Source organism: Drosophila melanogaster, chromosome 3R (assembly GCF_000001215.4).
Source record: "Drosophila melanogaster chromosome 3R".
NCBI lineage: Eukaryota > Metazoa > Arthropoda > Insecta > Diptera > Drosophilidae > Drosophila > Drosophila melanogaster.
In genome coordinates this window covers 18,283,580-18,300,135 of record NT_033777.3, presented here as the reverse complement: position 1 = coordinate 18,300,135, position 16,556 = coordinate 18,283,580, and the positions used below count along the sequence as shown (strand labels likewise).

The 16,556-nt window shown below is 45.8% G+C and overlaps 4 protein-coding genes across 7 annotated transcripts, besides 1 other annotated feature; 2 read left to right on the top strand and 2 right to left on the bottom strand.

Moving 5' to 3' along the window:
* Positions 1–91: 91 nt before the first annotated feature.
* Dlc90F (Dynein light chain 90F) lies at positions 92–907 on the bottom strand. Its single transcript, NM_058008.4, has one exon. The coding sequence runs from the start codon at positions 712–714 to the stop codon at positions 379–381; it is 336 nt and encodes a 111-aa protein (NP_477356.1). The 5' UTR covers positions 715–907; the 3' UTR covers positions 92–378.
* Positions 908–1,256: 349 nt separating this feature from the next.
* On the top strand, positions 1,257–11,270 carry l(3)05822 (lethal (3) 05822). 4 transcript variants are annotated; one of them, NM_143794.3, is made up of 4 exons: positions 1,257–2,012; positions 8,633–10,056; positions 10,116–10,370; positions 10,429–11,270. In NM_143794.3, exons 2-4 carry the CDS (start codon positions 8,638–8,640, stop codon positions 10,555–10,557), a joined length of 1,803 nt encoding a protein of 600 aa, NP_652051.1. In that variant the 5' UTR covers positions 1,257–2,012; positions 8,633–8,637; the 3' UTR covers positions 10,558–11,270. The 4 variants fall into 4 exon arrangements, with proteins under 4 accessions (NP_652051.1, NP_001262703.1, NP_001262702.1 ...); NM_001275774.1 differs by lacking the exon at positions 1,257–2,012 and adding an exon at positions 5,410–5,468; NM_001275773.1 differs by lacking the exon at positions 1,257–2,012 and adding an exon at positions 7,500–7,581.
* Positions 4,273–4,461: a mobile genetic element.
* Positions 11,271–11,358: 88 nt separating the features above from the next.
* On the top strand, positions 11,359–13,516 carry CG7131 (uncharacterized protein). Its single transcript, NM_142449.2, has 3 exons — positions 11,359–12,534; positions 12,592–13,054; positions 13,116–13,516. The coding sequence occupies exons 1-3, from the start codon at positions 11,569–11,571 to the stop codon at positions 13,169–13,171; spliced, it is 1,485 nt and encodes a 494-aa protein (NP_650706.1). The 5' UTR covers positions 11,359–11,568; the 3' UTR covers positions 13,172–13,516.
* CG8064 (uncharacterized protein) lies at positions 13,512–16,476 on the bottom strand. The gene is made up of 2 exons (NM_142448.4): positions 16,245–16,476; positions 13,512–16,180 (listed from the first exon to the last, which is right to left on the bottom strand). The coding sequence occupies exons 1-2, from the start codon at positions 16,400–16,402 to the stop codon at positions 13,570–13,572; spliced, it is 2,769 nt and encodes a 922-aa protein (NP_650705.1). The 5' UTR covers positions 16,403–16,476; the 3' UTR covers positions 13,512–13,569.
* Positions 16,477–16,556: the final 80 nt, after the last annotated feature.

Genomic DNA, 16,556 nt, shown 5'->3' with positions numbered 1-16,556 from the left:
CCAATTGCTGCCATGGAAACGAAAAATATTCCCACGACCCAAAAAATGATGACCCATTGAAAACAGTTTGCAATGATTAACTTATTATGCTACGGTATTATACACTTTTTATTTACGTTTTTAGATTGAAAATCAAGAATAACATTAGGCGAGTACACTGGCAACGGAATAGTTGCTTGCTAATTGCTTGGAAGTGACGACAAGGTTTTCAAGTGCTCCATAATAAATTTTGTTATTACAGCAGGATGGATGGCCGATCAAAAAAGTATGGTATTTGTGTTGTTGGTGTGTGCTGGTGTACGACGGCAATCTTGTTAGTCCCTCCCCCTTTTAAGTCATCTTCATCGCGAATTCCGGCAGTCCTGCCATTCCTCCACTCTAGACGGCCAGTCCGAAGACCGAAACGATGCAGTACATGGTCTTGTTCTCCCAGCGTACTGTGCACGATCCGTCGGTGTCGTTGTTCCAGTAGCAGGAGCTGGCGGTGTGGAGTCCAGCACCGTTCTTTTGCATGATCATGGCGGTCACAATGTACTTGTAGGGCTTCTGCTCCTTGGTGAGCACCGTCAGGCAGTTCTCCACCACCTGGCCGGTCCAGTTGTTCACCTTGTCGTGCTGGTAGGCGTTACCGCCGATGGTCGTCTCGATGGCCTCTTTAATCGTCTTGCTCACGTCGTCCACAATGAACTGGCTTTCTTCGCGTGAGTCATCCATCGTCGCAGCTTTGATTTGCTTCTAACGGCAGCTGGTCAAAAAAGTTTACGTACTGAGCTCAAGTTTGTATTGTTGTCGTTGTAAATGTGCGCGCGTTTTTGGGCTCGTCGGCGGCGTTCGAGCAGTCCAAATAATATATATCGGGATTCTATTTTTCTAAGGGATGCGGAAAGCAAAGTTTGCTTTTAATTTGGAAGTATTTTCTTGGGCACCTTGATCTGGTCAGACTGTGTTGCAATTTAACCGGAGAAACGGTTACATCGTGGGTCATTTCAGCATCTTCACACTAGAGATTTCAAGAGAAGAAACAGTTGTCTTTTATTAAAAACAAAGGTTTCGCTATCAACATTTTCCAAAGCAATTAGTCAAGGAGAGTATAATTAGATTAAGTACTTTCAAAAGGAACCAAACAAGTTAAAACCTATTATAACCATGATGCCAGTGGAAACACATCTAAGCATTTAAATTAATCGATAGAAAACAGTGCTGAAAACCGCGGGAAAATTAAACTTTTAATCGCTGGATTATTTCGACTGCAAGCCACGGTCACTCTGGCAGAATCAACATAACGGACGCGTTCGCGGCGCAATAAAAACGAAAAATAATTAAATTATTCCATAACTCTTCTGCGACACCATTGAAAAACATCGACGCATATCAAGGCCGACAAATATCGCTATTAAATGCACAGCTGAAAGCGATTCGTGCAGCACGTCGTTGAATTGAATTAAATTCGTTATGGGAAAGTGCCTTGGTGTGTGTGTGCGTGCGTATAATTAAGCAAAAGTATTTAGCAAATCGAAGGCGCACATTTCGCAATACACGCTGCGAAATAATCGGGTGATAATTGTCGCAGCTGCAGGCGCACTTCCTTCTCCATCTCCTGCTTTCTTCGTTTTTGTCTCTGCGGATACGTGCTACTACTTTTGCAGCTGCTGTTCAGCTATTTAGCGCGTGTGTGTGAGTGCGCTCCGCGGCTGCTGCTGTTGTTGTTTTTGTTGGCTCACCTCTCGTTAACCACCTTGAATGCGAGTGAACGAGCGAGAGGGGGTGAGAAGAGTGCAAAGTTGATGCCCGCGAGTGTGCGCTTGTCTCTCTGTGTGTGTATGACAACAAATTGAGTGCGACTGTGTGCGTGCGGCATTAGTCACTCTCTTTAACTTTTAACTGTTTTGGTCCACCCTCTGCGAACCAAAAAGGCAAAGACAAAAAAAAACCACTAAACCAACTTTGCGGATCGGTTTTTTTTTTTTGAATCGAAACGAATCGGATCGGAACGAATCGGAAATCACCAAAAGGTTAGTTACCCGCAATTGATATTTAACCACAACATCACCCTGACAACTGCTTGCTTTTGCAAACATACATACATATGTAACATCACTCCACCATTCTCATCAAAGTTTTGCTCAAGCTACTTACTTAATTGAAATTCCAGTCAAGGTCGCATTTGTTAATTAATTAAATGTTTGCCCGGCTGACTGCAAGTATAAGGCAAAAGGGGAAACTTGGCGACTGCACAATAGTTATTGTACAATTCAAAAAGTATTGCATAAACCGATATGCTACGTTTGTTCCGACTGTTTACTCAAGCCTCAAGCGATAAGCGGGGAGTACAGTGACATTTATGGATGGGATGGGAAACCCATTTTCTGTTTTGACTGCATAATCGCCAGCACACGAAAAACACTGTCATTGCATTTAACGAATAACTGGAATTATTAGAGAACAGCTGCCTACATAAATACCGCTTCAAATGGTCACCATTGGTCACTAAATACACTTTTTTTACGAGTCATACATTTGCAGTTTTTCTCTCTGTGTAACTCTGCACGAAGCTTCTTCTTTACCCATTAATAAAATAGAAAACCGAAGGAGTTTCGTTTTCGTTTTGTCACTTTCGGACGCAGCAGGTGGTGCATTTGCGCGCTTACCTCACTTTCCAGCTGACTGACTTTCGGGCGATCCTCACATGGTAGCCATAACCATATAACATATGCTATTCCAGCACCCTTTTTCTCTACGCCAGTGCCCAGTGATAAAAACCCTTCGCAGAGCAATCTTCATATGACAAAAACAGGAAATGTATATCACGCAATGTATATATACATATATATATATATATATTACACAATCTTTTAGAGAAGTGCAATCTTATGAAATGCCAAGCAATAAAGCGGTTTAATATGCTTACTTAAATCGTATACACCGTTTCGTTATGATAACGGCAGATGATATCAAAAAGTATCAGAATATTAAATATTATTATACGCCCAAGGGTATCATTTATACGACTGAATCTGATGCTACACGCAAATGGCACAAAAGATCCTCTTTATAGGCTTTTCAAAGTGCATTGTTTTTTAACTACTGAAATGGGCGGCAAGTGTTTTGCTTTTGCACTCAGTACTCGGATACACATTGGAGTGCACAGAAATGTGGGCGTGTTCGAAAGTACTGATGTAAGCTTTCAGCTCTGATTGTGTTCAACTTTGACCCACATTCGCCAAGTGTCCCGCCATGAAACGCACGAGTGGATTGCAGGGGTAGGAGATGGAGGAGCATTCAGTGATGAATTTCATCTGCTGCTCCCCATATATTTTACATGCAAACGTGCAATTTTCAGACCGCATTGTTTGTCTAGAATTTGTGGGTTTAGCACAAAACTACATTGTATATGCAGTATGTCTATCAATAGTTGTGTGTATGTAAATACGCTTTTAGAACGAACTGCACGAGCTGGAATGGAACGGCAGGGAGAACAAAAAGTACAGAAAAATACATACATACATAATACGTACGTATGTATACGATGAACAGGAAAACGTGCTGACAATGTAGAATGGTTATTTCACCTATTTCATACTTATTCATTCCGCTTTTGCATAGCAAATAAAAATTAGTAGGAAGACTTGTGAAGACTATGCAAAATCTTGGGTTAAGTAAGTAAAACCCGTTTTTGCATTTGGGCTTTTGCCTGTTCTTCGCCTTTTCCGGTCTCCCCTATAAGAATTTTAGATTTTTTTTTTCTGTTAAGACTGCTGCTGCTTAGAGCGCCAAATTTGCCGATCAAATATTTGCTAGCGTGTATCTGCGTAAAGATTGTTGTCGCACCAGATTCAAGCTGTATCCACAAGCGCTCATTAATCTTTAACCCCTCGATGATAAAGAGCTCTTTCGACGAACGAGACTGCCTTTTAAAGATCGCCAGAGCTCAATAAACCTTAACCTCAAAGAATTGAACAAAGCATGGCTCTGTTTTCCCATCATTGCCCATCTTTATCGCACTTGATGTAAATTGAATGATTTCGGCTTCGTTGTTCTCTCCGTAATTTGCTTAATTGCATGAACGCATTGCGGGCACGTTCTTTTCGATTCTGATTCTGCCATATTGGGCAGGTTTTGAGGCGCTTGAAAAACAACTACTGACACCAGCGAAGGAAGCCAAAAGTTGGGCGTGTTTTTATAACCGTTAATCGTAGAGTAGGGCAAAGCTAGCCGAGTACAAAAAATCTTTTTTTGAACTCCGGAAGCTTGGACCACGCATCGTGGCTTTTTGCCACGTCACTCTAACGCCCTAAAGCCGTTAAAGCGGTCACGCCCACACTTTTGAAAATTGTTAAAATATTTTCTCATTTTGTTACCCAACATCATCGATATCCCAGAAAAATGATGAAATTTTGCATTCACACTAGCTGAGTAACGGGTATCTGATAGTCGAGGAAATCGACTTGATCATTCTCTCTTGTTTCAGTTAAGTTCATTTAACTTGCAATGTATGGCATTAAATTCAATTGACTTCGACGTTACGACGAGCATTGCCTTCGTTTTATTTTGTTCATCTGATGGGGGAGCTTTTATTGCCGCTGCTCCCATTTGCTATTTTTACGCTACACCTCAAGAAATGAGTGTTATTTAATATTTATTTCACTTGATGTATATTTGCTTTAGAAACACTTCTTTTTTTTACAATTCTTTTATCGTGTAAACTGAATCAAGCGACATTACAAATTACTCATGACATTTTATAGTTTTTGAAAGGAATACCAGAGGACAGAAATGAGTGGAATGATTCGAAAAGAAATGATTTCAAACGTGACAAACTAAACAACTTTCTTCTATTACAATATACACATATACATATCTATATGGCTGGTAATATATCGTTTTTGCTGTGTACTACTCCAATCGAGAGATCCAAATCATTCAGAGGTTAATGCTTTTCATGGAGCGCTCAAGTGGCGCAAGTCGGAGACGACTAATGGAGCACTTGTAGCCCTTTGTGATGTGATTGTGGTCTAGTTTTTATTTGGCCATTGAAAATAAAAGCATTCAAGGTCGTCGCGCCTGTTTTTTTTTTTTTAAGGCACCGTCAACGATAATGTCAAAGTATCTATCTATCGACAATTTGTAGTGTCAACAATCGATGGCAAAAGGAAATTTGGATCGTGGAAAGAGAAATGCTGGGTTAGAGCACAATTCATTAAAAGCGGAGCATGGAAATTGCTCTTTCAAACGCAATCCAGTCCAATTAATACCACTCGATTACCAATATCGCTCTCACTAGTCTTTGAACAAATCAGCTCCACCCCACACACTCTGTATATATATATTTATATATACAATATATACATATATGCCTGAGATCGATGTGTTTGTCACTTTCTTTTGTTCTGCTTTCCTCCGACTTCCATTGTTCGTGAGACTTTGCTCGGAACGTGCGGTCAAGCTTGAGGATGATGATGGTCCACCGTGTCAGTAAAGTAAAAGTTGCCCCAAAACCCAAGTGTCTCGCATCACAGAGCGTATTTGCCCACACATTTTGTCAACCGGCGACTGAATCATTCATCGCAACCCATTAGCGCAGTTGCACTGGAAATCAGTTACATGAAAAACCGTATCTGAAAATACTGAAAAAAAAAACCCAAATGAAAACAAGCAATTAGCAGACATTTTCACAGACTTCATTCTCATCTTGTGGCGAATGAAGGGAGGGAGTCGCTGTGCAAACCGGTTAGCATCGAATGCTCTTGAGCTTGAACCGCTGAAAAGAAGTAGCTTTTTATTACACACCTCCGAAGGTATCGAACTGATTTCAAGTTTTCGCTAGATCAAGGAAAGAACTCAGATCGAATTTATTAGAAATCAAGAATCAGTTGATCTTAGGAACACCTTACAAGGTTTACTCGACCAGTTCGTCCAATTTTAAATAGAGATTTTAGCCAAATTGCTCTTCTAACCAACGTGGTATAAACTAGTTTCTAACTTGTTGCCTTATTTTACGCTAGTGCTTAACTTTATTTGCCTTCTAATATGCGTGATTCTCATTAGCTGCAACTCAAGTTTAATTTGCTTAAATGGCCTGATAATGGGTGTAATGTAGAGCAGCTCATATAAACGTTCACTGTCATCATTTATTTAGATTTGCCCCCGCCAGTGATTAGGATGATTATTTGATCAATTTTACTGACGCCACGCGGAAAATGGGAAAAAGGAAAGCGTGTTTGCCATTGTAAATAGACTGAGTGCTCATGTTCTTTGCTCTTCAATTTTTGCACATGTGTCCATATACAAAGCGAATAGTAAGCAAAATGATTAAATTGGCATTCAGTGGAAGGAACCCCAACAAACTGGTGGTGGGTGAAAATTGGGCGGTGGGCGGTTGGCCATCATCACCTTCTGAAGGTGATTTTAATTAGATTGTAAACGCCAGGTTTGTTCTACGTTTAACCGTTGAAAACGTGTCTGCCATTAACGTCACAGTTTAGCAGCCAGTCAATTGTTTTTTTTTTTTTTTTTTGTGCAGCAAGTTATTCAATGATGGGCGAAATGAACAGAGATTTGGCTATTCATTCGCCCAAGTTTTGTGTTTATTTTACTAACACGAAAGGTCTTCTCTATAAATGACATGGAAAATTTGCATGAATTTCGCATGCAGCGTTCATTCGGTATGTTTGGTTGTTTACGACTGCGACTGAAAGAGTTTGAAAGTTTTCAAAATATCTAAAAATGAAATTCCAGTTCTTTTGTGCACACATTCGGACCATCCGTTAAATGGCATATTGTTCAGATTCTTTGGGCGATCATTGACTTTTAAATGAATGTGAATTTGTAATTTAAAATCGAAACGTTTGTTTGATTAAGCGAAAACAAATCGTTCATAATTTGATCCATTTATATATAACTATGTTGTCAGTTTGTTTCTTGTGTTTCTTAGATCTTTTTTGGCCTTAGAATTACGTATATTTTAACAAGTTCTTTCTGGCGGAAACCACTTTTCACATAAAGAAGACAAAAGTGCTTACAAATATTTGCGAACTGTTTTGTGTTCGCAGAAACAATAAACATATGTAATTCCGGCCATATGCTTAAACATATTTACCACTAAATATACACACCCGTACCCAAAGAGGCGGAAAATTGTTTACCACGGCGCCATATCCTCCCAACTTTTTTGTCATTTCATTTCCGCGGATGGGGGGCTTCTGGGAATTCTCCATGTGACGCACTAATTTTCGACCATCCTCCCATCTTTTGGATCGCAGCAAAAATATACATACTTTACATATGTATATGCGAATAGGTTTAGTTTATCAAATGATACGCGCGCCGCCCCTTTGATAGCTCAACATTTTTTGCGACTTAAAATTGTTTATAAAAATTGTTTTGTTTACGCAAACCATTTCGTTGTTCTCGCGAGAGGCGACATTGGATTTGCTCTTATCACTGGGCATTGTTCATGTGTTTTGCCCGGCTCCTGATTATCCCACTTGTGGCACATATGCAGTCCAATTCAGCTGCGCTCTCAGATCGGCTTGGTTCGGTTCCACCATGTGCCGGGCACCGGGAAGCAAAGCAACCCAACAAGTGGGTGACACACTGCAGTCATATTTTCTGGCTCTGGCGTAACTCAAAAACGTTTCAATTCTCCGCTATTGATATCACTTTTGTTCACTGCTTATTATCTTGACGTTGGTTGAAAAAAAAAAGCACAAATAGACATTCAGATGTAGAAAAAACCGCAGTAATTAGCAGATGAGCACATTTGTGGATGCGAACGATGACGTAAATGTTCGAGAAACCCCTGCGAAATCAACAAGTTCTATATTTATTCTTTCGCTTCTTTGGCCCATTGCAGCGTAAACACAAAGTACTAACCTGTCGATTGATTGTTGCCACTTATTGATATTAAACGACTTCGCCAGCTGTTGATAGCTGAAAATCATCGCTCTAATCAATGGAGCTTTACTAGCGTGATTCATTGTGTTCCCTTATAATAATCATAAAATCCATTTTGCTTATCAGTAAATGAAGCGTACGTATTTTATCACAAGTCTCTTCACTCTGCTGCAAATCCACTTGAATCAAGTACTTTAGCTAACTAACATCTTATCTGGCATTGTAAATCAATAAGCATTTCTTAATGTTCATTATAAAGGCAGGGTGGCTTGACCTTCAGATAAAGTAAAAGTACATTTTTATGCTCTTGCATTACGAGTAAGAAATTCCTTGATGAAAACATTGCCACAATTTTGTTACAATTATGAGTAGAGCAATCATTCATAAATGATCTCTTTCAAATGACATTTGAATTCCTTGACAGCTGAATGTTCTGCTCACAAAAAACCGGCAAACTCGTTAATATTTCGTATTTGTTTCGTTTTTGAAATTTTGAGTAGAAGAAAAGTGCCACGGAAAGTCCGATCTCACATTGGTGGGGTGCGAGGCAACAATTTCGAAGCAGCACTCGACGAAAATTCACTTGTCGTGAGTGTCGCTTATCAGGCACAAATATTTGCGATAACAACACCGACTGATTTTGCATGTTTAATTTTTGGAACGCCATTATGGCGAACGCTGCTCTGCTCTTCTGTTCTATACACGAAGTTAATTGAATACCCTTTTGGGCCAATTGCAGATAGCATGACCATTCCATCGAGACCGGCGCCCGCACCGCCCGGATCACGTGGCCAGAGCGCAGCGGCTGGGGCAAATGCCAGCCTGGAACAGCTGCGTCTCCAGCTGCAGCAGCAGCACCTGCAGCAACAGCAAGGCGCCGGCGGTGGACTCCAAAAGCTGACCATCAAGCTGCCGCCACCGCCCAAGGGACCGCTGCAGTCGCAGCACAAACGTACCACCGTCAGCAACAATAACAACGGCAGCCTCTTCGACGAGCCAACGGGTGGCACGAGCATTACGCGGAAGTTTCCACAGGCACGCTACACGCCGGCCACCAACTGGGACGACGATCCATTTGGAGGCGGGAGCAACGGAAATGATCGCTTCAAGAAGATGCCACCGCCGCGACCGCCGCCGCCCAAGGTGCTGGTCAATGGGCAGAACATGACCAAGTCCAACTCCTCGATGGCATCGGCGGTCACTGGCGGCACGGGCAGACTCATGTCGAACATTTTCCATCGCAAGAAGTCGACGTCCACGGCATCCGCCGCTGCTTCCAAGGCTGCAGCGGAAAATCGTGTCTACGGCCTGAGCAGCGGCAATGCCGGTGCAACACCAAGTAACAACAGCAGCAGCAGTGCATCGTCGGCGGCCTTTAGCAATGTGGATTGGAATGCAGCGTGGAACACGGCCACCACTACCACAACCACCACCTCGAGCAGCAGCCACAGCTCCCATTATGCCTCGCAGCAGACGGCCGATGCGCAGCTCATCAGCTTCGATTCGCCCCCTTCGTCGCCAACCTTTACCCAGAAGTCCAATAGCGACTGCGTCAGCGTGGACAGCTTCAGTTCGGACAGCAACTTTAGTTCGCCCAACAATGGCAGCGTTTCGCAGCCGGAGAGCGGATTCGAGGACGATTATCATCGATCACGACCCTCCACACAGAGTCCGCTGGATCCGTGGGAGGCGGTGGATAGCGTTGGACTCGGGGGAGTCGATAGCTTTGGCTCCGCCCCAGTGCGTCAGACGTACCAAGTGCAGTCGCGCGGCTCGGACAATCCGCTGTGCAATGGCAAGAGTCTGTTGCCGCCCACTCAATCGCTTACCATGCCCACCATCATCAAGCCCAAGATATCGCAAAAGCCAAAGGCTCCGAAACCACCGCCATTTATTGGGGGCCATTTGCCGCCAGGTTATAGCATACCATCAGGTTACGCAGGATCGGAGACACCACCATCGCCGCCGATGCCCAAAGGACCACCACCACCGCCGCCGCCGGCATCTAGCGGAGGAATCTCACTGCTGGACGTGATCAACGGGAAAGTGGATGCGCTAGCGCTCAGCAACGGATGCCAGGGCTACATGGAGGAGGAAGTGGTTCCTTACGCCGTTGCGCTTTACGATTTCGATGGCATCGAGCCGGGCGATCTTAGTTTTAGAGTAAGTCCTTGACACTCTCATATGATTTAATTATATTATAGTAATGCCGATTTTTGTAGGAAGGCGAGAAAATCTATCTGTTGGACCATCCCACGCCGGAGTGGTTGCGCGGACGCACGCGTTCCGGATGTGAGGGCATTTTTCCAATTAACTACGTGGACATCAAGGTGCCATTGGGGGCCACTGGTGGCGCTGCTGCAGCTCCAACCGCTAGTGCTGCAGCACCGTCACCCAGTCCGTCACAACAGCAACTGCCGACGGCGCTTTGTTTGTATCACTTCCCGGGCGAAGTCGAAGGAGATCTCGCCTTGCAGGTAATTATCCTTGAAGCAGCGCCTTAACATCATTTTTTAACAACTCTTTATCCCGTAGGAGAACGAATTGGTTACAGTGCTTTATAGGATTAACGAGGATTGGCTGTACGGCGAGGTGGCGGGTCGTCAGGGACAGTTTCCGGCCAACTTCCTGGACCAGGTGCCCGCCAATCTGCCTACGTTGTAACCATAATTAGCCCCCGATCTTTAACGATCTATAAATTGTATACCCGAAACATTGTCGATAAGCGAGTAGATGTCGAGCGAACTGAATCATATACACACACACATATATATAATATTATTTTTACTATATTCTTTTCGAAAAATCTTATGAATCGAGCATATAGTCTAAGACAACTAGTTTGTAAGCGAAAAATCGAAAAATGTTTTATATGGGTGTATTGGAAACATGCCCATCCCTCTCCTACCCGCTTATACACGGGATCGATGTATTGATTTTATGTTCAACCCGCGAATGAAACTGTTTAGTTAACTAAATAATTCTATATATATGTATTAGAAATGATTTGCTGATCCTTAAAGTATTCGCCCAGCCCCATAGACCCCAACACAATAGAGCAGGCAAAAAATATTGTATATAAGTTAAAATGTACGTGATTTCTATTAATGTTTAATTATTTAAATTGAGTTTAGTTAGACGCTTAGTTAGGCACATTTACAGATTCCAATTTACGATGCAAGCCGTTTGTTTATGTATGTATTAATAATTCTTTCAAATGCTTAGGGCAATTCATCTCCGAGTGAGAAGATGAATGGTTATTTATTTGTCCCTTGCAGAGTGCTACTCTCACAATTCGTAGGACTTATCGCTAATAAAAAAATATCAGGATATCCTAGCAGTGAAGAATGTAAACCGAAATAAATGAAGATGATCACAAAAATCAAGTTGGTTGCCTATGTGTTACATTTCAGTGTGGTGTTCCATTTCCACACTCGATTCCATTCGACCACCTCAGCATACGTGGAACACATCGGGAAACTTTTCGTTGTCTAGTGTCTTTGCAAAATTATTCTTTAGTCGTTTCGGCAGTGTCAAGTCTACTCAATCGTTTCTCCCAGCTCCGAGCAAACAAAATTATTTCCATTGACAATTTTCCAGTTTTCGTCAGCTCCACATCGCCGTGTCGGTTTGTTTGATTTCAAGTTTCTGGAGGTTATTGTCCCATAATCAGCCATGTCCGGTGATTGCAACACGTATTGCCAAAATGCCTGCGATCCCTGCCAGGCGCCCACGGATTTCTCGCCCTGTCCGCCGAATTCAACGTGTCCGCCTTGCGACTGCGGCGACTATGCAGGATGCTGCTACCAGCAGCCGCCGCGCACCATGCCCATCCTGCCCAAGTCGCACTTCATGCGCTCCACAGCGCCGCTGGACACGGACACCATATACCGACGATCGTTCTATGCTAACTGTGGCGACAACATTAGGGCCCGACCCGTAATGCCGTGCTCCCAAATACGAGCATCCACGGCGCCGCTGGAAAAGTGCACCATACAGAAGTTATCCTACATGCCACCCTGTCCGGTTAAGCGGACGCCACCCATTGTTCCCATGGAGAGCGGCCTGCGCTTCGAGGGACCCATCTATGCGATGACCTCGCAGAAGCACGACTACGTGCCCAAGGGGATCGTGAAGCGGGATCCCATTAAGCCGCGTGTGGCTATCTGCACGTCGAATGCACCGATGGAGCGCTGTACTATCCAGAAGCTGAGCTACATGCCCATCGATGTGTGCCAGAATCCGCCTCCGAAGGCCATGGTCCAGGGATCGCACTACTGCAAGCCGGCAGGACCCATGGAGCGCTGCACCATCCAAAAGCTGTCCTACATGCCGGTCTGTTTGCCGGCCAAGGAGCCCACGCCCTGGGCCGACAAAATACGTTGTGTGCCGCCGCGCTACTCCAATGTCTGCACCACCTACAACCTAAGCTACATGCCCAACTGCAATGAGGCACGTACGGCTCCGGTGACGCCGCTTACCACCTTGCGCTTCTGTGGCAACGACGCCGGTTCCGGCAGCACGGTGTACAAGCTGAGCTACATGCCCGTGGATGCCTCCAGGACCAAACCGGCGCCCGTCCTGCCCAGGGACACTTTCTGCCGGCCCTCAGGACCGCTGGAAAGGTGCACCATTCAAAAGGCAAGTCATCCAACTCACCAAAGTTTCGTATAAAACACGTAATCTCTCCCTTTTTAGCTGTCCTATCAACCGAACTGCACGGAGCGCACTCCTCCGATTCGCCCGATGGAAAATGGTCTGCGATTCGACGGGCCCATGTATGCGATGACCACTCAGAAACACGATTTTGTGGCCAAGCCCCACGTGAGGAGGGCTCCGATCATGCCGAGAACGGCCTTCTGCCGGCCCACTGGAGCCATGGAGCGCTGCACGGTGAACAAGTTGTCGTACATGCCGGTGGATGTCACCTGTTTCCCACGCGCCGAGTCCGTCCGACCACGACAGGGATTCTGCCGGAACGAGGGACCCATGGAAAAGTGCACCACATACAAACTCAGCTACTTGCCGAACTGTGTGCCGCCCAAGGAGCCACTGCCGTGGGCCAGGTACACATCCTACTGCCGGCCAACCGGACCTATTGAGAAGTGTACCATCCAGAAACTTAGCTACGGACCGCCAGGTGCCTTCCAGCGCTGCGGAGGTAGGTTATCACCAGATTTACTTCCTAGCATTTATAAAAAAAAATGCATAATCCCAAACAGGTCCTTGTGGAACTGGCGCTAACGATGGCACCTTTCCCAAAGCCGGCATTTGTTAGCCTGGAAATACATTATGGTTGCTCTGAAGAATCCGTCTCCCAAGCTCATCCCGAGTTCTACGTTTTATGTTCAAGCTAAATCTTTCAGTCCACGTCTTCTAAAGAGATATGTTGTTTTCTGTTGTAAATGCTTGTCAAAGGGTTCGCTTTGCGAACTGCATCCATTAATCGAGCGGCGCTATCCGTTTGCTTCGCTGCACCATCGCTTTTATCCGATTTTGTCAATCCCATATGCATATACAGAAAATTGCCGGTGATCCAATACATGGCTTATGAATTATGGTGTATTCCTCATTGTCAAATTAAACTCTGTTCACAGAAATATAGAAATCCAGTAAATCACGGAATAACTAATCGTTTTAATTGGATTTATACAACTAAGTCTAGGGTATTGCGTCTCAAACCATTTGAATCTGCAGCCTCCGCTTGCTGGCTTCTCTCCGCTTCTTATCCCGTTTCTTGCGGGTCTGTGTGGCCTCCCTGAAGAGCTGGACACCATCGCGCTGCTCCACTTCCGTTTGCAGCAGGGCCAGACCGTGCAGGTTCCATCCTAAGACATCGCGCAGCTGACCAACGTCCCGCTTGAGCATCGAGAGCAGCTTGACGAGCAGCGGCTTCATGTTCTTAGCCGCCGAAATGGGCTTCATGTGCACCTTGAACAGGAAGATGGTGACGCGGCAAAGCAGCTCCAGTTGGTCGGGTCGCTGGGTCAGCAGAGTGGGCAGGCGTTCGAGGACTTCGCACACAGTGGAGAAGGGGAGTAGAAGAAGTGCCTCCTCCAGATCGGACGCACGTATCCTCATCAGGGTGCTGACCAGGAAGTCTTCGGGATTCTTAACCTGCAAAGCCTGCATCAGAGGATGTAACTCGGGTTTCTCCTCCGCCTCGAGCTCGAACTGTTTGGATATCTCCAGACATTCGAGTATCGATTCAGCAGACTGCTCGGAACCCACTGTTTTGCGTGACGGCATCTTCAGACCCGGAAGCAAGGGAACTGTGTTGTCCTCGCCCGTGGCCAGTTGCTCATTCTCCATTTGCTCTCGCTCCTCCTCCTGCACATCCTTCAACACAATAGTCTCATCTGTTCGCTCGAACATTCTAAGAGTTCGATCTGATCCGCAGGTGACCAAATATCGGCCATTCGGAGAAACGGACAGACAATACGCTTCGCCTATGTGTCCAGGTAAGGTAAGAATCTTCTCGAAGTTATCGCCATCCCACTGCTTCACCTTTCCATCCTTTCCACACGTGAAGAACATGTGCGTCCTGGGTATAAACTGTACACTCATTACCGAATCGTCGTGTGCAAAAATGGAACGATGACAGTCTCCGAAATTTAAGCCCCAAACTTTTACGTTACGATCTGCTGATCCTGTTACAATGAGATTGGAGTCGTAGGAGATGTCCAGGCAGATCACAGGTAACTTGTGGCCGTACAGTGATAGGTAGAACTTAAAGGTGTCCAGGAAGAAAACCTTCACGGTGGCGTCCAACAAGCCCACAGCCAGGTACTTCATGTCCGGACTAACGGCCAAACAGAGCACGGTCTCCTCCAGCTTCAGTGTGTTTTTGTGCAGCAGGGACAGCACCTTGGTTTGGGCAGCACCCTCGCCGGCATCGATCAGCTCGAATGTCCAGATCTTAACCGTGGTATCGCCGCTGCCAGTGACGCAACCCTTTTGATCGGGCAGTATGGCAATGGACCAAAGTTCGCCTTCGTGAGCCGGAATCTCCTCCACTATATCAGCCGCTGCCACGTCCACAATGAGCAATTTGCCACTCTTCATGCCCAGAAGGACGTAGCGATCGCCGGGAACAAACTTCGAACAGAGGATGTAGTCCGTTGGCACAGTACGCAGGCACTGCATGGCATCTCGATCCCAGAACTTAAAGGATTCTCCAGCTCCGGAACCAATGGCCAGGGAATCGTTGCTGAAGCATACGGATCGCACTTCGGACTGGTGCCCCAGACGAGTAAGTGACCTAAGTAGTTTCGCGCTGGGATCGGTTGCTTTGCGCGTTTTGATAGACGCCTCCAGCGAGTACAAGCACAGACTGTTGTTGGCCAAACTAACAAGGACACGCAGCTCCTGGTTCTGGCCCAAAACCACATCTATGGACTTGATCTTTTGCTTGGCACGAATGCTTTCCAGTCGCTTGATTTCATCGCTCAGCGATTGTTCCGTGGACAGTTTTGCTTCGTCTGATCCCTCATCTTCGGCGACCTTTTTCTCCTTCTTTAGACGCTTAGCCAGTCGTTTCTTTACCTCGTCCGGCGTGCAGATGTAGAAGTTCTCGATTAGATCATTAGTGCCGTGGCAGCTGATCACGCGTTCACTGGGATCGGTCACCAGGTTGACGGTGCGGCCCTTTCCAGCGCGCTGGATGGTGCCGCAGTTGCTCACGCTAATGGGGCTGATGGTGTCCTCGTCATCAATAGACAGGCCTTCAACTGCAGACTCCAGAGTTTCAGTGATGGCACCGTCGTGCTTTCTCAGGCGGTAGACATTCATGCCGCTTTCGCCGGCGCCAGCTACCATTAGATTCCCAATAAAGGCCAGTGCCCAGACTTCGGTGCGGTTATCCACGATTGTCTTGAAGCAGAACTGCGTCTCCAGGTTCCAGAACTTGATCTGCGTGTCCTTCGAACAGCTTACCACTATGCTCTCGTCTACCAGACGCTGCAGGAAATGGGCGTCCGTGATGGCGGCATTGTGGCCACTCAATCGAGCTCTTCCCGCCTGCTCCACCACATCGACGACCACCAATTCGGTGTCCAGGCCTCCGCTCACCAGACGCATGCCCTGCAAATCGTACCGCAGGATGCTAACAGCGTTCTTGTGGAGTGCCAGCGTACAGATGGGATCGTAGTACCTGTCCGAGCTGAGATCGAAGATCTGCACCATGCCATCCGCATAGCCAACGGCAATGTGCAGGTGATCTGGCGAGACCCTCAGGGAGGTGACCTCGAACTTTTCGCGGCGCAGCGTCAGCTTGCGATCGCCCATTCTGGGGAAATATAAATTCATGTCAGTTTAAAAACGAAGTAAAGGAAAAGCTTAAATAGCCTTACCGCAAATCCCACACGATCACATTTTCAGCAGCTGGAGCGGCCACATATCGACCCTCTGTCTTGTCCACAACGGCAAAGTTCACATTGGCGCGGCCGGAGGTGATGATATTAAAGCTGTCTATAGCCCGGTAGGCCAAATATTGTTTAGTTAAACCCATTGCAGCATTCAAAACACATAAGGTAAATCAAAAATCGCGTTTCACGTGTTTGGAGATGGTTCCCAATCGATTGCCAGCCGTTTCTATCGATTTGTTCTTCGCAAATCAAAGCAGTTGGCAGCGCGATTGGGTGGCAACGCCGCGCGATTTCCGT